The 25,934-nt window shown below is 52.9% G+C and overlaps 6 protein-coding genes across 6 annotated transcripts; 3 read left to right on the top strand and 3 right to left on the bottom strand.

Annotated features, from left to right (window-relative positions):
- Positions 1-36: 36 nt before the first annotated feature.
- SMAC4_08344 (uncharacterized protein) lies at positions 37-9,936 on the bottom strand. Its single transcript, XM_003347326.2, has 3 exons — positions 8,518-9,936; positions 4,906-7,918; positions 37-4,846 (listed from the first exon to the last, which is right to left on the bottom strand). Exons 2-3 carry the CDS (start codon positions 7,600-7,602, stop codon positions 3,236-3,238), a joined length of 4,308 nt encoding a protein of 1,435 aa, XP_003347374.1. The 5' UTR covers positions 7,603-7,918; positions 8,518-9,936; the 3' UTR covers positions 37-3,235.
- Positions 9,937-13,975: 4,039 nt separating this feature from the next.
- On the top strand, positions 13,976-15,292 carry SMAC4_08345 (uncharacterized protein). The gene is made up of 2 exons (XM_003347327.2): positions 13,976-14,262; positions 14,321-15,292. The coding sequence occupies exons 1-2, from the start codon at positions 14,075-14,077 to the stop codon at positions 15,213-15,215; spliced, it is 1,083 nt and encodes a 360-aa protein (XP_003347375.1). The 5' UTR covers positions 13,976-14,074; the 3' UTR covers positions 15,216-15,292.
- Positions 15,293-15,908: 616 nt separating this feature from the next.
- On the top strand, positions 15,909-18,327 carry SMAC4_08346 (uncharacterized protein). The gene is made up of 3 exons (XM_003347328.2): positions 15,909-16,268; positions 16,329-17,232; positions 17,285-18,327. The coding sequence occupies exons 1-3, from the start codon at positions 16,081-16,083 to the stop codon at positions 17,867-17,869; spliced, it is 1,677 nt and encodes a 558-aa protein (XP_003347376.1). The 5' UTR covers positions 15,909-16,080; the 3' UTR covers positions 17,870-18,327.
- Positions 18,328-18,570: 243 nt separating this feature from the next.
- SMAC4_08347 (uncharacterized protein) lies at positions 18,571-19,888 on the bottom strand (the record flags this gene model as incomplete). The annotated part of the gene is made up of 1 exon (XM_003347329.2): positions 18,571-19,888. The coding sequence occupies one exon, from the start codon at positions 19,886-19,888 to the stop codon at positions 19,037-19,039; it is 852 nt and encodes a 283-aa protein (XP_003347377.1). The 3' UTR covers positions 18,571-19,036.
- Positions 19,889-20,426: 538 nt separating this feature from the next.
- Positions 20,427-22,408, bottom strand: SMAC4_08348 (uncharacterized protein). Its single transcript, XM_066090784.1, has 2 exons — positions 21,877-22,408; positions 20,427-21,820 (listed from the first exon to the last, which is right to left on the bottom strand). The coding sequence occupies exons 1-2, from the start codon at positions 22,100-22,102 to the stop codon at positions 20,487-20,489; spliced, it is 1,560 nt and encodes a 519-aa protein (XP_065946259.1). The 5' UTR covers positions 22,103-22,408; the 3' UTR covers positions 20,427-20,486.
- Positions 22,409-23,539: 1,131 nt separating this feature from the next.
- Positions 23,540-25,877, top strand: SMAC4_08349 (uncharacterized protein; the record flags this gene model as incomplete). The annotated part of the gene is made up of 1 exon (XM_003347331.2): positions 23,540-25,877. One exon carries the CDS (start codon positions 23,540-23,542, stop codon positions 25,643-25,645), a length of 2,106 nt encoding a protein of 701 aa, XP_003347379.1. The 3' UTR covers positions 25,646-25,877.
- Between the last annotated feature and the right edge of the window lie 57 nt (positions 25,878-25,934).

Below are 25,934 nucleotides of genomic sequence, written 5' to 3'. Positions count from 1 at the left end.
ATGATAGTGACAGTGGCTTACAGCACTCCTAAAATCCAACCCGTCAGCGATAATTGTTAGCGAACAGCGAAACACCAAAAAGTGGACATCAAGGTTCCGAGTACCGACGCCCGAACGTAAGGCATGCTCGTCGGCGTGTGATGTTCACTGCAAGTCTGCAAATCACCTGCCTTGCCCTACATGATGTATGCATGTCACGGTAGTCACGACACGACACGACACGACACGACACGACGCGGCGGCCATTCTTCTCAAAGGGAACTCATACTGTACGCTGTTTTTGGCATCGGAAATCGGCTATAAGAATATCTACTGTGTGCTGTTAACCGCCATGTGTTTCCGTTCTTCCTTCGCTTCAGCCGGCCGAGGAAAGTGACCCTACTTACCACACCTCAACGACCCAGGCGGATGGGATGGAACAGGATTCCGCCCGGCCGGACAGGTAACAGCCCAGCAGGCCCAGGACAGGATGATGGCGCGAGCACGTTTCAATCTTAGAAATGTTACCCATCAGCGCCATTATCGTCAGAATGGGAACACCTTTCATGTTCTGTCACTCTTTGAGGTACATACATAAGCCTCTCCTCCCCCTCGCTCCTCCCTTGCTCCCGTCTCGCCAATGTCACCCCTCCCGCACCACTGGGTCCCAGTGAGGTCCCAGTTGACCGGGCAAAAGCAGCCTCCTCAGCTCATCACTAACAGTTTGATAGACGAAATGGCCTGATGTTTTATTTTTCTCGCTTCGGTTCCCTTTTTGCGCTTGAGCGTTCGAACGTTCTAGAGCGCCCAGCTTTTTTTTTTTTTTGGACCTTTCGAAGGAAGGAAGGAAGGTTCCAAGACTTCCAAGACTTCCACTCAGGACTCCAGCGATGATTGAGTGTTTTCGCTTCCAGTAGATGCTTCTGACACTGTGTATGGACTTGTAGCGATTGGGATTAGGACACTTCCGAAGGGCTTCTTCTAGTGCGAAGCGAATGAAAGGGAAGGGAAGAAGGCCTGAGAAGCTGAACTCCAATGAGGTGATGGATTCTTCTCGATCTTCTCGATCTTTTCTTGTCTTTGAGGCTTTCTGGAAAAAGAGGAATATGGCATGATCGTGAGACAAAAAGACGCACGAACGGGCGAAGTTCCTGTACGCATGCAAGTGGGAGTGATGAGGGAGCGAGGGTATCGACAGCCATCACGTTGAAGACCGGACCATTTAGCGTATCCAGATCCTCGGTTTCGCTTGGCGTTTCCGTATTCTTTTCCGACGACGAACGGGAGAACCCACGAGCGGGACGAACCTTTCTCTTGGGAATTCTTCTTCCTTTCGACGATCGTTCGTCACAGAACCGTGTGAAGACAACTGAAGATCTCCCAGGTCTCTGGGCACATACTGACCATTTTACCCAGGCTCTGACACTGTCCTCCTACGTATCTCCCGACCCTATCACCATCCATTATTCACGCGCAACAAACTACCTCATTAGGCTCATTACCCGGCCGCGCCGACCGACGACTGGGACTCTCCTACATTCCCCCAAAGACCCCAAAATGTCTCAATGTCTTGAGATGCTGGGCACGCCGACAGGAACAAGCAACGCAAGCAACCCGAACAACGGAAATATGGCCTGACTTGATCTAGTGTAGTTGGAATCTAGATCTTTCCTCTCTGTTCCGTCGACAGTAGGTATCCTTCTAGAAGGTCCGAAGGGGGTGTGTGCTACAGGCTATAGCGCTCGCATCCGCGATTAATGCTATCTTCGGTAACTCTTGCCCGAAACTAACGGCAACACCCAGCTGGCCCAGATTCTCAGGTACCAGATAGCTGGGGATTCTAAGGATTCACCATTGAGGCACTAGAAACATGAACTATTGACGGCCCGCTAGTTTACCTAGTGAAGGGTGTTCAGCGATAGATAAACGACGACGAGGACGACGACGGGCTTCGTCCGAGCTGATGTACTCCGTATAATTAGGACTTGGAAATCACAAAGTACAACTATCTGACCAGAGAAGACCAGGGGGATAGAAAACGTGATGGCCTCCCACATCCCGTGATATGCCATTATCAGATATGCTTCCAGGGCTTCCCGTGGGTATTCAGATTCGGAATGCGAAGAGAGATGACCCAAACCTCCCAAGGTGCTGCCTCCATGGATGACATATCGTCTTCTCAAGGTTAACTACGGCGTATCCCCTCCATCGTTTGGCCGAGATGTCTCCTTAACTCTTCATCAGGACTGTCTGACAGAGACTTCAACTTCACACCACCTACACTTCAACTCCCACCTCAACTCCCACCTCACATCTTACATCAACGCAAGAAGAGCTTACCGGAAGTATCACGTTAATCATGGAAGATTATCCGTCTTACTCTCTACAACCTTTCATCTCATCTCACACAATCATTTCACACAACCATCTCACCGATGAGGAACGGCCACAAACCACAAAGGTGCCGTGCCCCGTAGCAACGGGTATGACATGGTGGTCAGCTTCCTGTTACCTTTCTTGTTACCGCTACAATTTGGAGAGCACGTGGGTAGGTCAGGTAGGTTCGGTGTTACTCTTGCACTTCACGGAAGTAAGTGGGTGAGTGGATAGGGAACCAGTTGACGTGAGATCGATATCCTGTTTAACCGGAGTCCGATCCCAGGAAGGACTGGCAGGCAGGATGAAACGTTCAAGATACCTCTACTGAGGAATAGACACACCACTATCGTACACAACACATCATCACATGTATGAGATCAAAAAGGAGCCAGAAAGAATATCGTGCAAGATCAGCGCTTCAACATGTTCTTCATTCATTTCTCTCTAGGGCTTCCTTCCATGCCTCTGTGCTTCTTCACCACGCTCATCCAATACTATATGCAACGCAAAGTAACGCAACGCAACGACCCTCCCTAGATCCACGACCCTCCCTAGATCCAAGACACTACTATTTAACAAGTTGCAAAAAAAAGAGTAATGATCAAGACAAGACATTATCCATGTAGTACTATTTTGGTTTCCCACCCCACGCACGCTTGGACTATTAACACAAGCAGAAGCAAAACGAACAAAGTCCAATCGGCAAAACTAACCCTCCGTTTGTTATGGTATCAATAATAATGGAAAAGAAAACTACCCAGGTAATGTGATGATATGATACGCAGCCCAACCATGTCAGAAGAGAGGCACTGGCGTGATGAATGTAGTGTGTATGTAGTATGCAATTAGAAAATGTAGGACAGTAGTGGGATGCCGCTCAAACAACGCTCGCCTTCCTACTCCTCCTTGAAAATACCCTCGAGAAACTATGAGAATCTCCAGCCCCATCCCCGCCCCTCGAACCTGTAGCAGTGGTAATCGACGACGTCGGCCCACCAAAATCGAACGGCGCCGCAGCTCCCATGCTAGGTGGTGGCGTCGAGTTCTTCAGGAACGAAGCCAGATCAGAGATTCCCGAGGTGGGAGCTACGTAGGCATCCCTTGGCTCAAACCTCTTCATGGCCACACGCGGGGCCGTGGTGCCGCTTGATTGTGACATGCCTCGCCCTCGTGACATTGGCATGTTTTGGTTGTGATTGACAGAGTTTTGGTTGACGGAGGAAGGTGGTGCATATTGATCAACGCCGGGAGGCATGTGAACTTGGATCGGTGTGTAGCCCCTTCCGCTGTTGGCGCTGGCACGACTGCTAAGGCCTCGGGATTCATTGAACCTCACGGGGCTTTGGGGGCTCATACTGCTCGACGAGCTTGGAGGGACGTTCGACTTGTTTTCGCGTCTAGTAAATCGTGACATCAAGCTCGTGGCGCTTGACTTTTTCTTCGGCTGTGGCTCCTTGGGCGATGTCATTACGGGAGCAACAACTGGTTCCGGTGGCGGAGGAACGTTTCGCAAGAAGTCCATCAAGCTCTCCTCGTTTGTCGGTGGTCGTTTTGGCTTGACCGGGTAATCATCATCCTCATCGAAGTCCTCCTCATCGGTAAGGTCGATGGCATACGGGTCTCGTGGGCCGCGACGCTTGCGCTGTGGCATGGCTGACGGCATTGGCATCACCACATCGTCCTCCTCTATTCCTTCGAAGCGCCCGGTTGCAGTGCTATGTTGTGACTTATTCCTGCTGAGCAGAGCACTCTGCGAGTTGACCGATGACTGGAATGAATGCATCGAGTTATTGGTGATATCGGTCGAGGCCTGGCTGTTTCTGACATCAACATCGCGTAGCTGGGCATCCACAGCTTTACCGCCGACTTCGAGAATAGACATCTGATCAGAGTCCAACGTGCTCCGGAAAGGAGCGACTGCTTGCGGGATCCGTGGATTGCCCGCGGTAGGTGGGCCGCGACGGATGAAGTCGATCAGATCGGAGTTATCGTCCCTGTCAGTCTGGGGTTCACGAGCTGTGAGCCGCAGACGATTGTAGTTGCTGTTGTTTGTGGTCGGTCGGGGAGCCTCAGTGATAAGGGGAACAGAAGGGGGAGAAACAGGCCCGGAGACATTCCGGAGCCCGCTTTGCTGCCCTGAGTTACGGTTCATGACGGCAGTGTTGATACCAGTTGGACCCGTTGCGCGAATGAAGTCGGCGAAGTCTGCTACCGACTCCCGGTTTATTCTTGGGTCTCTCGCTTGCGGCGGGTGCGGACGTGGGGGTTGTGGAATTGCATGCAGGATCGGGCCGGATGCTGTGCTATTATTACTGTTGCGCTTCAACTCGGGCATGGGATGCTGCGAGTGGGCATCCTTATCCTTCTTGGCATCTCTTTTGCGATTAGACGACGATGATCGAGACCGATCTGAGTCGCGACGGGTATCCAGGCTCTTCCTGGTTCTAACAGCGATGATGGGACTACCGGTGGACCGTGTTGACTGAGACTGTATCTGGAGGTTAATATCCCTTCGGGCGCTAGTTAAATGAGTGGTATCCAACTTACGTCAATGTCTCGCATGCTTTCGGGCGTTAGCGTGAACTGGATGGTCTGATCGCTCTGGATGAGCTCTTCAAAGTTTCGCGCGACATCTTCCCGGGATTGCGCCGCTGCTGAGCCTTCCTCCGAAGTCCTTACCAGCCTCAGCTTGTTCGACGACCTCGTCGATGTAGACGATGACGATATTGAGCTGGCCGTTTCCTGTCGCACCATTACACCAGGTTTTGGCGGTTCCGGGAACCGAGGAAGAGAGCCCGTCTCAGATGGGCTGCGACCACGAGAGCGTTGCACAGATATTTTCCCGATCGAAGTCGGTTGGTCCTCCACAGAAAGGTTACTGCGAGCCCTCCTGCTGGGACTCCGATCAGACATCTCTGGCGCAGCAACCTCCGTGATCACGGAGACCCTCGGGCGACTTTGGGCGTGGTGCTTGGGAGGTGGTTTGGGCCTATCTTCAAAATAAAATGTCCCAGACGAACCGGTGGGGGTTGTAATCTTGGGCGTGGAGCGGATGGGAGATGAGCCGGGAGACCCACGCTCCGCAACCGAGCCTAGAATTGGGTTAGAGCCACTCGACATATCTTGACCCTCAAAACCCTCTGGCGAAGGAGGCTCAGGAATCGCTTCGAGAGCACCGTCATCCGTAACAGGAGAGACCTCTTCGGGGGCAACTTCAGCAGATAACGCCGATTTATTACCGCCGTGCCCGGAGATCCGTGCCCCGGAAGCACTGTCCGGCGAATATCGTGATCGTTCCTCGGTAATTGAAGCCGTCCTGAGACTACTGCTTCGTGACAAGCGCATATGCTCGCTTGAATCGAGTGTCGGGCTGTTGCGGGCGGCCGTGCCAGGGCTGCGAGGACTGGTTACCTCGATCAAGCGTGCTGAGTAGATGCTAGGGGTTCTAGTCCTTCCCATGGTCGTGATGATGGGTGCTGGCCTTCCTTGCTCAGACACCGTCGGAGATGCACTTCGGCCAGAGATGGATATCCTTGACGAGGTGAGAATCTGTGGTTCCTCGTCCATAGACTCATCGTCATATTCGTTTTCATCGCTAACTTTGATCTCATCATCGGTTGCAACACCACCGGACTTCTGCGTTTGAGGCGCCGCCTCGGCCTCCTGTGGAGAGGCAGGGGCATCCACAAGCGAAGTTCCAACTGGGGTCATTGTTGCATCTTCAAGGACATTTGACTTGTCGTCCTGTGCCGGTTGCTTGTCGTCTGAAATCTGAGACTGTTCGACATCCTTTTCATCAGCTGCGGGAAGGGGTACAAGCTCGCTCGCCTGTGCCTTTGCTCGTGTGGGCGAACCGCTGGGAGTGGCAGTGGGTGTTGGGAGCGAATTGGAGCGTTTCTTCGAAGCTGACAGAGGAGCATGCGATGGCGATAGAGTAGGAGTGGGCGGGTTAGCAGGCTTGGCCACGGGCCAGACCATCAAGCTCTGTGGCCGCACCTTCCTCTTCCGAGCAGCTCTCTCTTCTGCTCCGTCTCTGCTCCGAGATCGAACTGACAAACCAGTGCTTTGGATCTCTTCCACGTCATTATCACCCATTGGCAAAGGAATGGCGGCAGCAACCAGACACTCTTCCACATCTTCCTCCTTGGCTGTCTCCTTGGTCTCGGTCTTGTTCGCATCAACCTTGGTTTCTATTTCGTTCGCAGGCTCCGGGATGGTTTCTGGTACTGGGGTCACTGGGGTTTCTGTGACGCTGGGCGAGCGCAAGTGCGTCGGTGTTGCACGAGACGAGCGCATTGAGTCCCTCGAAAAGGAGTGGGACAAGCCTCTGTCTAGAATGGTGATCACGGGAGATCTAATCTTTTTCTTCCACGTCCTCCACAGCCTTCCCAGAGTACGATCAAGCGCGACCCGCTCCATGTCAAATTCCTGGACCACAATTTGTTCGGTTGACTCGCCGGGTTTGCGCAGGCCCTCCTTCAACTCCTTCTCGTACTTGACACGAATGCGTTGAAAGGCGGCCTGCCCCGCAATGATCAGCGCTTGTTCTCCCAGGTATTCAATGATTGAGGTCAAGAATATGGAGACAGCAGAAGACACCAATTCAGAAGTCTGGTCCTCCTGCCGTGGGCTGAGGAGCTCCTTCTCCATATAATAGTCCTCGTCCTCCTCTTCCATGTCACCGAGTGACGAGTATACCATACATCGGAGCCGCGTCCGTTTCCAGATCAGCTCCAAGTCCCAGTCTTTGGCGGCGCTGGGATTCGGAGCATCCTCCTCAGAGTCACCCATGTATTCCTGCAACTCCTCATCCGCCTGGTTGATGACATCTTTGGCAAGTTTTGGCTTGAGGACTTCGGTTATGGCTGGGCGGAGGGAAGCTAGGGTAGCTGAGCGTGCGACTGAGATGAAGTTGAACAGCAGGTGATCGAGAAAGTTGTTGACAAGGTGTAGGGCGGCTGGAGAGACGAGGGCGGGTTCGCTGGATGGCTCGATGCCATGTTGATCGAGTAAAGCGTCGGCATGACTGTCGTGGTCGTTGGTGACGATTTGCGAAGCAGCCGAGGCGGCGATGAAGGCCGCTTCAGGGGACACGGTCAGCGGGGGTGACATTAAGCTGGCCGCAATGGTAGACGGTCTGTCGCTCGATATACTCTGGGCTCTCGAGCGGGAGTGTGTCTTTATCGAGGGAGAAAAGATGGCCGACTCCGGCCGAGACATGGCCTGGTCTGACGAGGGAGCCATGTTTGTACACGATGCAAGAATGCAGCTGGTATTCGGGTGTTGATTAGGGAATTGCTATTACTAGCGGGATGCAGGTCGTCGTCTGGTGTTCCGGCAACACGACAGGTAGCTAGCTCGACGAGGCGTCAGGCCAGCGAGGGAGCACAACAGGGCCGAGCATTCGTAGGGTTGGGAAACCGCAAGAATTAAGAAAGCAAGCAAGGGGCCAAGGCGGCTGTATATTGATATTGTATGGCGAGTGGGCGGTAGGGTGAAACCAGGGGACCAGGAATGATCCAGAAGAGGTGATATATCTCGCAGGGGAGGGGGCGGGAGGCTGCTTTTGTGCACTGATTCGTCAGTCGAGCTGTTCGCAGGCATAAAGCTGATGGCGTATAAGATGGAAGAGGTATAGAGCAGCCGGCGCCGAGGCTGAAACACGTTTGGCGGGAGAAGGATGGCATGGCATAAAGATGGGAGTCTAGGGAAGAGTATATAGCCAATGTATGGCTAGGAGAGCAAGGAGATGGTGTAAGACGGCGGCGGTAGAAGACCACAACTCGGTGCTGCCGTGTCAAGCCATCTCCAACCTCAGTCAAGATGCGACCAAGCGGCACCGGGATGCGACAAACATGGCTGAGTGCTGCTGGGAAGAGGAATTTACTCTGGGCTTTGTACGTCCTCTGCAGCGAAACAAGTGAACAACGGGAGATTCGGATGACCAGATGTGTGTTGACGCTTCCTTTTCTGCGGCACCGACACAAAACAGGCGGGATGCAAGCAGGCGAGGCAGCCAGCCGTTTGGCCCTGTTTTCCCATCCCATCCTTGGGGCTTCCATGTATTTGCCAACATAACATGTCCCAGACTCCCTTTCCCCCCAGACTGTCCCAATGTGCGCCCCGTACGACCTTGTGACGACGAATGGAACTACGCACCTTGAGAGGATGAACCAATTAGTCCTGGCTGCTGACTCTGTCGTGTAGAGTGAAGGAGATATTCTCCGATCAAGGTCGAAAATGGGTGGACGAGGTGGATGATGGTGTGGTGAAATTACACAAGAAATCGACTGGCTGATGACCGAATGAGGGAGGACGGATAACGCAAGGGCGCAAAAAGCGAGAAATTGTAGCGAGTGACCCAAGAATAGAATGTTACAAGAACGGATCACGACTACTGTGTAGTATGGTGATGCTGTGGTCGTGTGTAATAGAACAGATGCTGCATGGAATGGGATGAAGTCAAAGTTGAAAGGAGAAAGGTTGGAATGGAAGACGAGGCGGCCCTTGAGTTCGGATGGTTTCCAATCTGCCAGTGTAATGATGCTGTATTTGTCATGCTGCGTATCGTTCGTTCGTTTCGCGTTACAAGGCCTCCCCGGTGTCCAATACCCGAGAGTGTCTTGAATCGAGATTGGCGATACGGTCTGTCGGCAGCTGGTGGGTGAACACAAAGCAACGACGGCGACGATGATGATGGCAAAAGGGAAGAATCGGTAGTCGTGAGAAAAGAAAAAAAGATGACAAGCTGCAGCCCATATGGGGGAATCTGGAGAAACCTCGCTCAGGGGCGTTGTCCGGTGTTCACAACTTAAAGCCGGGGCTGCGAATGTTCCCTTGTACGATGCCGTTCCTTCATTGAAATGTGTAAGATTCCAGTTCCTGCTCGACTGTCTGCCACTGCAGCCCTGTATTCTTGGGCTGGGGAGGAGCCGGGGGTGGTTACCTGGTGTTACCCGGAGGGTTAGAAGGGTCCAGCAACGGTTTGGCCTCACCCACTTCGGGACCTATAATTGCTATAAAACGGCCTAGCGTGCTAAGATTGGGGATCCCCTCCTTCCAGCAACAGCATTGATTTTCAGGGCCTGACGCTAGCCAAGTTGGCCAAGCTCTCCCTAGCTTTCCTGCTCTTCATTGTCCCACGGCATTTCGCTTGAAGGGAATAGGGTATGGTGTTCGTATTGTTGCTGTCATCCGGTGGTATGATTAATTGTTCGGTTCATTGTTGGTATCACAAGATCGGTACCTCATATAATCTCGAGCCGTGCCTTCCTTTGATATCCATCTCACGCCTCCTAGGTATCTCCCGTCTCTTTCTCTTTCCTTTTGTGCCGTGTGTTCCTGCCTCCAGCGGGGATAAAAGTGAAGCCAAGGGATTACGGATTGTGTTGAAGGACCCACCCACTTTAGCGAAGTGGGGTCACTCCAACCGGCAAAGGTGGATCACTAGCTGCTTGGGAACGGCAGGGGCCCTTGCACACTGGACACCCTGTGCCTGAGTCGTGCCTGCCCCACGTCCGCTGTCAAATTATTGAATTCAGGTACCAGCTGCCACGGAACGGTCTCGTTCATTTCGCCAAGTGGAAGCAAAGCAAAGAAAATGTTCAGAATCGTCATCGAAACAAACATCCACCGCCAAATGCAATGCATCTGGCTCGAAGGGACAAAAGAAAAAGAAAAGCTCGCCGTTGCAGGTCGCCACTATGGCGACTCGAAACCGCCCAAAAAAATCCGGCTTGTTCAGGTGACAGTCGGCGTCGGCCACGATAACCTCAGGGTAGCATTGAGTGATCAAAGCACATTGCGCAGAGTGTGGTGCTCGGACCTACAGCTGCTTCGAAGCCGGAGGTCCTGCGGAGTCACAAGTCTGGAGAAGGTGGGATCATTGATCAATGGTGACGACTGAGACACCCAAAACACCAATCATCAAAATGCTGCGGCACGAGCAATCAGAAACTGCAGGTTGAGCTTGCTTCTGTCGGAGTATGTTTTGTCCCCATCTTGCAGACGAGACAAAGAGACGAAATATCACCATCACAACCAACCGCAAGATAAGATGCTTTTCGTCTCCATCTCGTTCTCGGGATATCCCTTTTTCGTCCCCTCTAGTGTACACTGTAACTTCAGATGAACCTCTTTTTCCCGGCATGATGCCTGTTTCTCCAACGTCTTTCCACAGACACGACACCACTCGCCGGCTTGGAGCAGTCCCCGCCGCCCATCGGGTGACTGTCTGCTGCCATTCCCTTCATGTTGGGATCCTTGGATGAGAACAAGGCAAGAAGGCGTTATTGGCGCACATCCATTCTCTTAATCCTTTTGTTTGCTTCCCTCGGCATACCTTCAACTCTCGTATTGGCAACCCGGAAGTCTTGACATGTTTGTCACGCAAGGAAGCCACCACGGCACGGGCCCTCAGCATGGACAAACCCGCAACCGCAACCGCAACCGCACCACCATCAGGCAGAAGACCAAAGAGCCACGATCCCGACTTGATGGTACCGAATCCCTTGGTTCGGCCAGCCGGGGAGACCAGGAGTGTGCGGAACAGTGGAGAGAAAGCTTCCCAACACCTGATCGTGGGGTTGGACCGTTGAACTCGAAGCTTAGGTCTGAAATGAACCGAGTGGATCTTTTCCTTTTCACAATGGTCCTGGAGGACGGCATTGTGGGAAATGGATTCCAGGTCCAAAAGTTAAACGGCCAGGAACAAGCTCCCGAGAGTTTCTCCAACAACTCCACTGTCGAACCCCGAAAAAGGTATTGCCAATCTTGCAACAGACCACCAGCAGCCCCGTACCCCCTCAGGAGAAAATAGAAAACGGCAGATCTCACCCACTTCTCGACAGACGAAAGAATTGTCCAGACTTGTCCACCGCGTTCCTCAATTATTACGAGCGAGGTATCGACAAGGTCGTCATGGTCAGACATTAACGAGCGAAGTCGTTTATCGCTATCGGTATCCCCGGCCTGGGCACCCCGGACGATAATAACACCCGCTGTGCATCCGACAACGACGACGACGACGACGACAACGACACCTCGCCAACCGGAGGCGTTGTCGTATCAATCAAATCGAGTCGACAAGATACGACGTCACCTTTCCTCTCTAATATCCGCGCTCACTGTCAGGTGTTAGCGTACACTCAATCACGACAATGCAGTAGTCGCACAAACTAACGACCTGATCTGGCGAACATGACAGCATACGCCTCTCGGGAAGTATGGCCAATGCTAAGAATAAGTTTATATCCACCATTCTCCCCCATCCTTCCGAAAAGGGGAGTTCGTTAAAGAGAACACCAAGCCACAAGCGACACAACAGCGGCCCAAGATGGAGTCCCCAAAGGCGCAAGACCTTGGAGTCACATATTGTCGGCCGCTTCTGGATGCCTTCTCTAATATAACTCGTGCACGAAGATCTGCACCCCAAGAAGGGAATCACGCTCGCTCCATATAGGTATTCCATATTTCCATGCCACCTCCCGTCATGTACAAGTAGCCAGCCGTTTCGCACGCCTACCTCTAGACACCACGCTACGGATGGACACCGCAACGCAACGAAGCGCAACGTTAAAAACATGTGTTTCCCTGGTTGAGGAAAAGATGATGTTTGGACAGAAGGTGTGGTCCCTTCCCGCCGGCTCCAGCTATATATTGGCTTTGTGGTACCAAGACTGGTAAGTAGGGCCTCAAAGGGAGCAAACATCCCTTCTCGTGGACCGCTGGTAGGTTGCCATGCTTTTCCTTTCCCCGTCACTGCCCGTGTTCTTCATTTCTTTTCCCTTGCACAAAGGCAACAGTTGGGAATATGGGGAGGGCAAGCGACAACAATCAAGTGTAAGGGCTGGGGCACCGTTGACAATGCAAGGCGATGCATGGAAGAAGCCAAGATAAAATAGTTGGATGTTTGCTTTTCCGGACTTTCCTCTTTGTCTTTCTTCTTTGCATACTTAGCAGGGCTCTCGCGTGCTTGCGTATTACTCACTGGGCTGAGCGGCGGGCTTTCCTCACGCATTTCTGCATCTTTTTGCTTTTTGTAAAGGGCACGGCGGAGAGGAAGACACTATTCCTTGCTGCGCATCACAAAAGGACTGAACACCGGGCCGTAAGGCCGCTTCGATCTGGAGTCCGACGCGGTACGGGTGAGATGAGTATACAGTACCTGTATCGACGGACATGGTGGACAGTGCTTCGCCGGGTCGTTGAGGAGTTCAACCCGAGAAGGGCCGAGTTCATGGTCGGCGATGACCCACGAAACATTGATGACTGCCCGAGATTGGAAAGGAAAGATAAAAAAACAACAAAGAGCGCGACCAAGCCGATGGTGATAGTGATGGATTTACGTTCCAGTCGCTCTCATCTCATCTCACATACGATCTCACCCCTTGGCCCTGATTGCAGATTCTTTGTCGCGATTCACGTGGCGCTCTCCAAGATTATCGTCGCTGCCATCAATGACGGTCGATTAATGAATGACCATTACAGACAGAATATCACATAACCACAACGCCTTCTGTCATCAACCATCAACTCACGTGGTAGCTTGGAGTTTTATGACTCCCCTGTTCCCTTTTCATCACATTTCTGCCGGTAACCATGCGGAAGTGAAAGAGAATAAGATTACCTTTCCCATGATATCTCCTCAAATGTGATAGGTAAATCTTGGAATGTCTCTCAGTAATCTTGGAGGATCACTCCCGTCGCTAGGATCCAAGATCTTGATAATGATGTTGAGGCTCACAGTATGAGTTCTGATAGGTCGGTGTCCGCTCGTGTCAAGAACATTTTAGGAGGCTAAGAAGCGACCTGAGACAAGGCCAGATGTGATAACTTGTGCTGGAGAACGATAGAGTGATGAGGTGTAAACTAGACCAAAGGAGAATAGACTGCGACTGAGAATTGCTTCCTAGTCAGCTATATGACAGTCTCATACGTCTTTACATGCAAGGACTACCCCTATCATCTTCCTCAAGGCTAGACGAGCCGGACCCAGAAGTCTTTAGCTGAGCGGTATGCCATCTCCTTTGGGCTGCGATGACTCAAGCCAAAAGGACGATATTATCTTGCTGAAGCGCACGTACAATCAAGATTCGTGACATAAGCCCGAATCGGCTACCATAGACACCCAAGCCAGGAACTCCGAAAAGCATGTCTCAAAATTGAGGCTCTGCTGAGCAACCGAAACCGAAGGAATGAGAGATGAGAGCCTTGCAGAAGACAAGATACACATCACCTTACCAGGAGCACAGCTGGGTAACAACGATCAGCTTACGCGGCATGCTCTTGGAACATGGAAGGTATTCCAAACCTAGACCATACTTGGTCAATGTACGCGAGGTCTATCGTCGGATAATGCCGAGACGATGTCGCTTTCAGCTGCCCGACCAGGGCATACCGGATAAGCGGCTCAGTGATGCATACCCAAGCATACGACTTCCAAGGCAGGCATGTGAAGCCAAGACGAGTTAGAAGATGGCGCCTTCCTCTTCAGTGGTTCTGAGTGAGCTCCCTGCAGCAAGGAAGCAAGGCAGGAGAGGGGGAAGTTCATGCGCGGTTCATGTTCGGGGTGTACCTCTACCTATGATAGGTATAAGATCTTCGAGCTGCAACTCGGCTACGATAACTTACCTTTGCCTCTTCTCAGGATTGCTAGAGTCGATTCGGAGGAAGCTACAGTAACATCATCCACAAACTGACAACTTCGACAAAAGAAATGGCCGAATTACTCCTTCCCGAGCCATTCGCCAGCATCCCTCGGGAACCGCTGACTTTCGGCCCTTCCCCCATCCAACCTCTCCCCCGCATCTCTCAAGCTCTGGGTGGAAAGGTCAATGTCTTCGCCAAGCGCGAGGACCTCAACTCTGGTCTTGCCTTTGGAGGCAACAAGACCAGGAAGCTAGAGTGAGCGACACCCCCTCTCTTCTTTCTCACCAAGAAACACACTGACGAAAGCCCCCAGATACCTCCTCCCCGACACCATCTCCCAAGGGTGCGACACCCTCGTCTCGATAGGTGGCATCCAATCCAACCACACGCGCCAAGTCGCCGCCGCCGCTGCAAAACTCGGCCTGCACGCCGCTCTCGTCCAAGAACACTGGGTACCCGACTGGATGGATCCCGGCTACGAACAAGTCGGCAACATCCAACTCTCGCGGCTCATGGGGGCTGACGTCCGGCTTGAACCGCTAGCCGGGTTCGGGATCGAGCATAAGCAGACGTTGGCGAAACTCAAGGATGACCTGGAGAAGGAAGGGAGAAAACCATATTATATCCCGGCTGGAGCATCGGATCATCCCCTGGGAGGATTGGGGTTTGCGAGGTGGGCGTTTGAGGTTGTCGCGCAGGAGGAGGAGTTGGACGGGGTTTATTTCGATACGGTGGTTGTTTGTGCGGTAACGGGGTCGACGATGGCGGGGATGGTTGCCGGGTTTAAACTTGTTGAGAAGTTGGAACGGGAGAAGAATGGAAGTGGGAATGTTAGGAAGAGGAGGGTGATTGGGATTGATGCTTCAGCCAAGGTTGAGCAGACGAGGGCGCAGGTGTTGAGGATTGCGAAGCAGACTGCCGTGAAAATCGGGTTGAAAGAGGAGGATATCACCGAGGAGGATATCGTGCTGGATGATCGGTACCATGCGGGAGTTTATGGCGTGCCGGATCAGAGGACGATTGAGGCTATCAAGTTTGGGGCGAGGACGGAAGCGTTTATTACTGATCCCGTGTATGAGGGGAAGAGTCTGGCGGGCATGATGGATATGATCAAGAAGGGGGAGATTGAGGAGGGCAGCAATGTGCTGTATGCGCACCTTGGTGGACAGCTGGCGTTGAATGCATACTCGGCTTTGGGGTTAGAATAAGATGATGTTGAAGCTTGGGAATGAGTCAGGTGAAGTCGAAGATTTTGGTCGCTTAAAGTTTACCTTTCTAGTTGCACAATGCCGAGATGCAAGTTGTCGGAGAATGCTACAGAGAAGCGAAAGAAGAAGCAATTCACAAATCACGGCAGAAGTTGCCATGGAGCTCGGCATAAGGGGTGGGAACGTGGGGGTGGATCTGCCCGTGGTGGTGGGGTCGCCTAGAAATCCACTATCAGTCACTGAAGAAACTCTCAAACGCCGCTATCGTTGAGCAAATTTTGTGTTGAGTGCCCCTCCACGCCCTCCTCTTCAGTGTTGATCACTGTGTTGAGTGAGTGTTGGACAACAGCAATGGCGACGCAGGTGGGTGTCATCTTGTCGAAAGTTGGGGGAAGGTGCGCGCGGGTTCCGAACCCGAATTCTGTCCGCGGACATTTTGGATTTTGGGAATATTGTCATGTTGTATGAAATTTGCGATCCATTGTTTACTTTCGGCCCAACCTCCGAGGGGGTTCCGTTTTGTCATAGTATTTCCAACTTGCATCAGGGTATCTCCTCCGGGGCTCCATCAAGCCGATCCGCGGACCGCCTCAACGTCGCCTCGAGTCCCGACTTACATACACCTCCGACCCTCTCTTGGCCGGGGCTGAAGAGTCATTCTAGCATAGAGATAAACATATAAAGCACCTCCATCTTCCCACTCACTGTTATTCATCTCTTCAAGAACCATCATCCACCTCAGCCAACCTCACCAACACACTCCCCCATCTTTCCCTCTTCCTCTGATCCCATACCTCACCGCCAACACTATACTCTGGCCAGAACAGGCGGTTAGCACGCACCTCCATTGCTTTCTCGTCTCGGTATGGCTCAGAACCCTTCAGACGCTCCTGTAGGGGAACATGTCATACACGTTGTCCCTTATCCCACAACCAAGCTCACATCAGAGGGTGAGGGTGGTAGTGGTCATGACGCTCACCAGCTAGAGCAAGGCCAAGTTTCCATGCCTGAACAGTTCCAATATGACATCGACAAGGTCGAACGAGTCTACCGGTATGTTATCCATCGTCATATCACCACTATCTTCACCACATCACTGACCCGGGACCACAGCAAACTCGACCTCCGCATCATCCCCGCCTTCTGGATCCTCTACTTCCTCTGCTCCGCCATCCGCTCCAACATCGGCATCGCCCAGACCATGAACCGCGACGTCCACCACGACCTCGTCACCGTCCTGGGCATGACCGCCAAAGACACCTCCACAGCCCTCGCCCTCTTCTACGTCTCCTACGTCATCTTCGACCTGCCTTCGAACCTCGTCATGAGCCGACTCTCGCCCCGCGCCTGGATGGCTAGGATCGTCTTCGCCGTCGGACTCATCGGCACTTGCTTCACGGCCGTCAAAGCCCCCTGGAGCGTCAAATTCCTCCGCTTCTTGTTGGGTGTCGTCACGGCGGGTATGTGGCCCGGCATGTCCTACTACCTGACACTGTTCTATCCTCCTTCTCGTACCGGCAAGAGAATCGGCATGTACTATACCGCGGCGCAGCTGTCGGCGGCCGTGGTCGGCCTGGTGTCGGCTGGGTTCCAGAAGATGGACGGGCTAAGGGGATTGACTGGTTTCCAGTGGATGTTCCTCGTTTATGGGCTGCTGGGCGTTGCGCTGGGTATTTCTTTGCTTTTCTGGTTGCCCGATCGCCCCCTGGCTCCGGGAGAGCAGAGGGTTAGGCATAAGTGGTTGAGGTGGTTGCCTACTAGCCCTGAGGCGCTGAAAGGCGAAGATGCGTTGATCCATTATCATGATCTGAGGAGAGTGTATCACTCGCGCCCTTGGAACATGAAGGATCTGTGGTACGTCTTGATCGATTGGCGTCTGTGGCCCCTGGTGCTCATGTACTTTGGGGTTGTAGGCGTTGGTATTGGCACGCAGCTGTATGGGAGCGTCATCATTGCTTCGATCAACTCGAGCTTTAGCGGGATTACGGTTAGCTTGTTGTTTGCGCCTATTTGGTTGGTAAGTTTTGGCCAGGTCCTTGTTTTTGTGGAAGGTATACTAACGTTAGCAGACGGACTTCCTCGCTATCGTCCTCGTCACCCCCATCTCCGATCGCTTCCACAAATATCGCGCCGTCTTCTTCTCCATGGGCGCCCTCATCCAAATCGCCGGCCTCCTCACTGTCACTTTCGCTCTCTCCAACCCGTGGGCCCGTTACGGCGGCTTGCTTATGATCGGCTTCGGTCTCGGCCCCACCGTGCCCGTCTGCATGGCCTGGACGAACGAGATCTTCCAGAAGCGTCACCGCGAGGTCGGCGTGGCCGCTGCCTCCGCTCTCGTTTCCGGTCTTGGTAACCTGGGTAGTATCACCACTACCTATGCCCTCTACACCGGCTGGCCCGAGGACGCGGCCAAGGGACCTCATCAGTACCGCAAGAGCAATTACACCATGATTGGTATTTTGGCCATGAGCATTGCCAGCAGTATTGCCATGACGGTTCTCCTCAGCATCTTTGGCAACGAGCCCAGCCAAAGGATCGTCACAAGCAGTGGTAGCTCGGCAACAGCCGTTGGGGAAGAAATCCAGGACGGTGCTGCTTTGCGCGAGAAGCAGCAGCGTGGCTTTGGTGGGATGTTGGGGAGGAAGAAGAACTAATCTCTTCACCACCACCAAAGAGACAAAAAGGGAGTTGAGCTTGCGGTCTCTTGAGAATTCTCACCGTCAAACTCCCGTGGGACCACACAAAGGGTGAAGCTTTGTTGCTGCCACACATAACCTACCATCAGGAGAAGGGCTGCATCTGATGTGGTTCTATCTCCGTCTGTCGCACCGGTTTACTTTGCGACACTCTCACTTTATGACAACTGTCGAACGGCACACACCTGTCCGTTCACGACACTACCTCTACGATACAACACACGACACTTCCTGCCTCACTAATCAACAACGATGGGACCGGGAGAAAGTGACAATGCTTCTACGCTATCACTTCTCCTTAGTCCTATCCTCACAACATCATGAGGCAAGAACCACGAAAACAAACCAACGAACAAAAAAAGAGGACGAACACGAAAAAGAGTAGGACGATTGCTTTTGCTTTTTTTTTTTTTTTTTTTGGGCTTACTTATTGTTTATGATACCCCATCCGTGTTTAGATACGCTGTCGCCTTTGCCGAGTTTTACATCACTAGGATACCCATTTTTTTCCGATTATCAATATCTCGACAGCGACAGTGCGCTAACGCCATCGCTGGGACGGCGTGTTGGGACCGAGTACCTTAATCCCGAAAAAAAAAAAGGGAGGCGGCGACAATGCTTTTACGCTATCGCCAATGCCGGGTCTCGTGGGCGTTTTTGCTTTTTTGTTTTGACTGTTTTTGGCTTTGGTATACCTTTTGGTATACCTATATACATCATGTACCTCTCCGTCTCCAATGGAGATGGGGGGAAGGAGAAGGGATACAAAGCAGTTGGGCTACCAGTACATGTATGGGATAGTCGGTCGTTCGCTAGATGCTAGATCCTGATCAATACAGCATTATTTTGCTGAAACTTTGTCAGTGAAGATGCGACATATGTCGGTTTATCTTTTCTACCAATATAGATAATCGTGAGGGGATTCGGTGCTGGTATGCTTGATATATTGCTGGGTATTTTCATAGAACTGCAATCATCGCCTCGACCAAGCAGTCTTTGAGCCCTGACGTAGCCAACTTCATCGACATCAAGCGAAACACGGTCCCATATACAACACCATTGAAACTATGCCTTGCTTCCAAACACCGTCACCATTCTCCCGCGGCGTTCCCCACCTCCTTCCCCTCATGGGAACCCACTCTTCAACCTCTCAGCAAAGAACTCCATCATAGGCAACACCTCCTCCCTACTCCTCGGCATCCCATCATCCGGCCTCTTCCACTCCACCACCTTCACGTTCTCAAACTCCCTCTCAATCAAATCCACCTCGTCCTCACCCACATACTCGCTCTTGCTTCCATGCAAAACCAACACGGGCGTCTTCGCCTTCTCCCTCGCACTAATACTAGGAATCATCGAAGGCGGCAACGCCCCTCCAATTGACACGATTCCCTTGAACGCTTTGTTCCCCTTCTCTTTCTTCGTCTCAATCACGCCTTCCTTAACCTCCTCACCCTCTTTCACCTCCCTCACCTTCGCATCCTCCTTCTCGGAGTTCCAAGTCCTCAACAAACTCCCCAGCCCCAACGCCACCCCGCCCCCCTGTCCAAACCCAAACAACAAAACATCACTCGTCTCCCACCCACACCTCCCAATCAAAACCTCCCCAACAAGCTTATCCATCACCAACCCCGTGACTTTTTCGTAACCCGGATCCATATCTAACTCTCCCGTCCGTCCATCAATCGTTAGGTCGTCGCCCCAGTGGAAATTGTTTAGCTCGCCGTCGAAATCCGAAGGTAGACCCAGCAGAGAGGGCGGGAGGGGGGAGATGCCGCGGATGGAAATAGCCAAGACGCCCGGGAGGGCGAGTTGCGAGGCGAAGGAGAGGAAGGGCGTGTTGGTGTCGCCTAGGCCGTGGAAGAGGAGGAGGATGGCAGTTGTGGATTCGGGCGGGGAGGGGTGGTGGAGGGAGATTTGGAGGGAGGGGGGAAGGGAGGAGAAGTCCTCTTGTTGCGGGATCCTTGTGGGCGGCATGGTGATTTCTGTGTGTTTTTGTCGTGATGGTTTTCTTGAGTTGAGTTGGTGGTTGATTGCTTTTTGAGGGGTGGTTGTTCCGTGTATTCTGTGTGGAAGTCACGGTGATGCCCTGACTGAGATGAGTTTGATCGTTGACTGGGTGGGTGTTGATCGCTGAATGAGCGATGAGTTGTGAGTTGTAGAAGGAAAGAGGATGGGCCAGCTGTGAATTGATGAGATGACGATATCGTTCGTTGCTCGGAGCGGGAGAGCGGGTCCCGTTTCTTCGGGCTCGGAAGCCCCGCTTTTAACCGAGTGGATCCCTTGATCACTGAATGTCTCGAGATATCAAGATTGAATTCATCAAGCTGTTGTTGGTGAGGGGAACATAATAACTGACAAAGGGTTGAAATCTTACAGTCTATTGTAGGCCGGGGTATGACAAGTACGAAGAAATTTGCCATAAGACACAATAATCATGCTATTACGAACCTCATTTCCCATCTACGATCTCTGCATGTGAGCTCGAGGTCAATGGCTTCCTCTTAACGTCTTCAAAGAATTACATAGTCATGCCTTAAATATACACTCTTTTCTTTTGGTGATATATTATTTATCACTTCTTCTCCTCCTCGACCCTCTCGGCAAACCCCTTCTCCTCCAAATCCTTCGCATCAGCATTCTCATCCGGAACCAACGGTGTCTCAGCCACCGAGTCAACACCCGATCCCAACCCAGAGCTACCACTCTGCTCATCCTGTATCCTCAACTCTCCCACCTTTTCCGCGACAGTCCCCTCAACCTTCTTCTCACCCTCCTTGACCTGCTCACCCTCCTCACCCTCAAACTTGCTCCACGCAGGTTTATTCTTCTTCTGCTCATTCGGTCCCTCGCTCTTAAAATGATATCCCCTCGCCCTGGGCCTCTCTCCCAATCCCGTCGGGATCTCCGGCTCGTACCTCAGCTGAAACTGCTTCGCCTTCTCCTCAAACGTGCCATCAGCCAGCGCCTCGCGGATGGAAGCAAAGAAGGAAGCCAACACGGCGTGATTGTGGATCTGCAACAGCGTCCAGCCCAGCATTTCTCTGGCGCACAGCAGGTGCTGCACAAAGGCGCGGTGGTGCGTGGTGCAGGCGTAGCAGGTGCAGGAGTCGGTTAGGGGCGTGAGGGAGATGGAATGCTCAGGGGAGGACATGTCGATTCCTAGGGGGAGGAGTTCTGAAGACTCAGAAGAGCCAGGAGGAGGAGGAGGGAAGGTAAACGACAGCGCGATGCCAGCGTCGGAAGCGGTCGAGAGGAAGGGAAGGAGGAAGATATCCATTCCCAGAGCCAACTGGCGAAGGACTTGATGGGGGGTGGAGGGCGCAGTGAGAGCCAGGCGGGGGAGGGTGTCGAGGTTTTTGTATTTCTCAGAGGAAGAGATATCGGGGATCAGGTCGGCGTCGTAGACGGCTAGACCTGAGAGGCCGGCAGGGTTGGATGCGTGCTCTTCAGACAAACGCTCGAGATACTCCCATTGCATGGAGTAGCTGATGGGAAGGACGGGGGCGAAGGTTGCGATCTTGGAGTCCTTGTTTTTATACATCTCGGTGAACCATTCCTTGATCCAGTCGTCGGTGCGCTCAGCCATGCGGAGGGCGCGCTTGGAGGTGGGCGTGTTGGTCTTGTGGGTGAGGTCGGCCAGGGGAATGGCGATGTCGGGGTTGAGGGACTGGACGGCGTTGAGGTACTCCTTTGTGGTGACGGCTTGGAAGCCGGTGGAGGTGAAGACGGAGATGCCCTGGTTGGTGTTGCCCATAGGGGAGGCGACAGCGGGAAGTCTTCTTGAGCCGAGAACGGTGATGATGGAGGAGGGCATGGCTGTGAAGCTGTTCAAGGGCTTGTTGATGGGCGAGGGGGTCTCGTAGATGGGAGGTGAGCGGGTCATGTATTGCTGGGGACGCTCGATGACTATGATATTGTGTTAGGTTATGACTATTTCTAGAAGTGAATGTATCATGACTTACAGTCCTCCAAGGCCATATAAGTGCCATTGGTATGTAAGTGCTTCTCGACATTGTCTGGGGTTACGTGAGGGATGACACCTCTCGAAGTGAGGCCAAAGAAGTTGGGAGTGTCGACAGTACGACGACCTGAGAAGGCCAGACGGCCGAGTCTGGCACCGCCATCCTTAACGGCGGTCTTGAGCAGTTCAAAGGTCATGGTTGTTGGTCCTTGCCCATCAATCGACATCTTTTCTGAAGCTGACCCCTCTTGGTGGAGAGATGGAGTCTTGATATTGGAGTGAGTTGAGGTGAGGTGTTGGGATGCCGGAACCTGGATTTTTCAGGCTATGGAGCGGCAACGCAAATGACCTCTCTTGATGTTCCCTAGTTGGGTATGATGATGATTCTTCAAGACAATTCCCAATTCTTCCTTGTCTGATATCGTTGGGTTAGCTGAAGCTTTTCTACGCTACCATACAGTATCAAAATTTCGCGATACGCAGTTTTGGAGTTTTTGTTACATCGGCCAGTTCCGTTGTTGGCGTTGGTTCGCGCAGTGTAGCAGTGTAACTTTTCAATATCGGTATTTTGTGTATTTTTGCGCAATAGTTCACCGTTCTGCTCGCCAAGCTGTTAAGGCCGCCTGTAGTGAGGGGTGCACAGGGGTTGTTCCCTGTAATTCAGGTGCTAGAACCGCCTCGCCTTGGCAAAGCTGAAGGGAAGGTGGGGTTCTGGATCTGTCGGATCCCTCGACTTTCACGAGTCGTCCCGCACCTCCCCGCCTCTTTCCAATGTCAGTGGGTGCCTGGCGTTCCCGCCTGTGTCTGTGTCAAATGTCAAAGTGTTTTGGCGATGATACCTAGACTTTGATACAGCAGCTGTTGACATTGGCCCGATATCACCAATGATAAGAACAACAAACAGTTCGAAGGTTTCCAGATCGAACGCCGAGAACATGATGTCTCCGCCATGACGAAGAGGTTGAGACGCAGGGACCGATTGGCAATGATCGTCAACATGTCCCATTCTGCCCTGCTAGGTCTGCGATCCCTCTGCTGGAAGATACCGTTGCTAACAAACTCGACCGTATTCCCGCGCCTGTACCCCGTACTCAACCCCCGTGTGTGCCAATCACGGCCTGTGTTTCGAATCATGTTCGCTCCCAAGAGAAAAGTCTCTCTGGGCAACAACCCACCAGCACCGTCTTATCCGGACCACTGCGGCCTCAAAGCGATGCATCCGGCAAACCTGGGCGCATCAACTTGGCTCAGCTTCCAAGACAAACATCTCACCTCATCCGTCCTCCCTTTGCCTTGTTCTTGTTTCCCTTTTTCCACCTTTTTATACTTTATGTTGAACAGATCCCCAGACACTCTGAGGTCGCAGATGCTTTGTTTATCTTCTCGTTTTGCGGCTTGACTGCCTTGATACCCCCATCATTTACTTATCTCGAACTTCAACTCGTCTTGTTGACTTTTTACTTGTTTTGTTTTGATGCGTTTCGTCATAGCCTACTTAGAACTGCCTTAGTCTCCACGCGGGTCCATCAAGGTCTCCGAGGTGACCTTGAACCTGTCACATATCTACGAGGACCTCGAAAACTCAACTTCGACAGCTTTGCACTATATACGAGGAATTGGATATTCGGAATCATACAAACATCATCTTACAACATCGATCAGACATGGTGGGAACCCAAGACGGGGCGACGTCCCCCAAATCCGTCAACCAAGTACACCAGGTTCAAGATCTCGAGAATCTCTCTTCCTCCTCCGGTTCAGACAACAGCGCCAGCAGTAGCAATTCCAGCAGCGGCACCGGTACTCCGATTGTCACCAACAGCGCGACGATACTGATCACGACCGACCATCCCGACGCACCACTTCCCGAAGTAACCCTTGTCGAAGCCCTCGAGGCCGATAACTCCCCGCCCACTCCGCGATTTATCCAAGACGCCGGCTCGTGGAAGAGGTGGAAATGGGTACCATATCCCGTCCGGCGTTCAATTGTCGCCGTCATTCAATGGGCTCACGGCCCCGTCACTCCTCAGCGGTTCCGAATCAAGCCGTTGTTCCCAGGCGTTCAATATGCGCCAATCCTGCTCCTGGAGAAGAAATTCCCACGGTTGAGGCATAGGCTATGGCTGCTGTTCTTCTGGATCGCTATGTGGATCATCACCTTCGCCTTGGTCATGCGGAAAGAGCTGGACGTGGACGAGATTCCGGGATGGGGAAGGCCCGTCTCGATTGGTTGCGGAGCTGCCTACTGGGAGATGGACAATGGTTGCGGACTCGATGGCATGCGGTGTCGGCCCTTCACCAACTCCGGGTTCGCCTTCAAGTGTCCTGCCAACTGCGCAAGCTATGAGGTCTTGAACCCGCGCGCGGTGGGTGACCAGGAAGTGGTATACAGACCTCTGATCGTTGGCGGTCCGCCAGCAACAGGAGGCGATACCACCCCCGTCTACCGCGGCGACTCCCACCTCTGCGGCTCTGCCGTTCATGCCGGCGTTGTCTCCAACGCGCATGGCGGCTGTGGTGTGGTGCGGTTGATCGGAACGCAGAGGAACTTCAGCAGCTCGGAACGGAACGGAATCGAGAGCATTGCCTTCGACTCGTACTTCCCGCTATCTTTCACCTTTGAGGAAGGGGTTAAATGCTCAGCCAAGGATATGCGCTGGGCGCTCCTCGCCATATCCGTCGTCTTTTCCACTGTGCTCTCGGTACTGATCACATCACCGCACCTCTTCTTCTTCCCCGTCTTCACAGGCATCTACTGGACCGTTGGCCTGGCTACTGACCCGGCCAACATCACCGATGTCCCTTCCCTCATCTCGCGTGAGCTCGGCTCCTTCCTCCCCGCCATGCTGGCAGCATGGGTCATGTACGACCACATGGGCATCCGCCGCTCCCTTTCTGGCCTCACCGCCCAGTTCGAAAAGACCATCCTCTGGCTCGGCGGCTGCTGGGTCGGTGCTCTAACGAACTACACCTTCGACTTCATTCCCATCCAGCGTCTCACGCCCCACGACCTCGCACAACAACCTGGCGCGCGCGCCGCTCTGGCAATCATCATCATCGTGCTGATCATCATCGTGGCCTCGCAGGCCTGGTTCTTCCGGCAGGAAGGCAGACTAGTCCGCTACCTCAAGTTCTACACCATCGTCGGCGCAGCCCTCATCCTCTGCGTGATCTTGCCGGACCTCAAGCTGCGTATCCACCATTACATCCTCGCCTTGCTCCTCTTGCCAGGGACAAGCATGCAAACCCGTCCTTCCCTTCTCTACCAGGGCCTGCTGGTAGGGCTATTCATCAACGGCATTGCCCGCTGGGGATGGGACCCGGTCTTGCAAACCGCCTACGCTTTGCAGGGCGACGCGCAGCTCGGTTCGCCTCTACCAGCTATCGCTGCCCCTGTCATCTCACTAGGGAAGAATATCTCCTCTATTACTTTCACCTGGGGCAAGCCACCTGGTTCGATCTACGATGGGATTAGCGTGCTGGTGAATGATGTGGAACGGTTCAGGACGTATTTCAGCAATGATGAGTTCGACAAGAACGCACCCTCCAACTTTACGTGGACGAGAGAGGGCGAAGAGATGGGGAGAGATACGGAGTACTTTAGGTTTGCGTGGATGCAGGGGTACAAGAGTGAGGATTACACCAAGGCGGGAGTGTGGACGAAGGAGGGCGAGTGGGTTGCCATGGCGCCGGGGCCGTCGAGGGTTAAGAGGGGTTTGGGAATGGGTGTTGAGGGGGAGGAAGAGGAGGGGAGGAGGAGGTTAGCTTGAGGGTTTCTACTGAGTAATCTAGTAGATTAGCAATGATGTTGGGAATTGGATATAAGGATATATGGCTACGATTTACCGTTACGATTCGATAACGAATACCGACGATGACTTGCTTCGAGGCATGAAATGCTGCCTGCCGTTCTGGTATGTGGTTCGAAACATCAAGAGTGTCTAGAGCAGGGTAAAAGGCAAAGAGAAAGAGATATGACCAATTCAGCATGATTCTGTCACAGCAGATGGGGAAGAAGCCCGGAAGGCGACCAGATCGGTCCTTTGATTGGTCATGTAG

This window comes from Sordaria macrospora, chromosome 2 (genome assembly GCF_033870435.1).
Source record: "Sordaria macrospora chromosome 2, complete sequence".
Taxonomy (NCBI): domain Eukaryota; kingdom Fungi; phylum Ascomycota; class Sordariomycetes; order Sordariales; family Sordariaceae; genus Sordaria; species Sordaria macrospora.
This window is presented reverse-complemented; position numbering and strand designations above follow the sequence as displayed.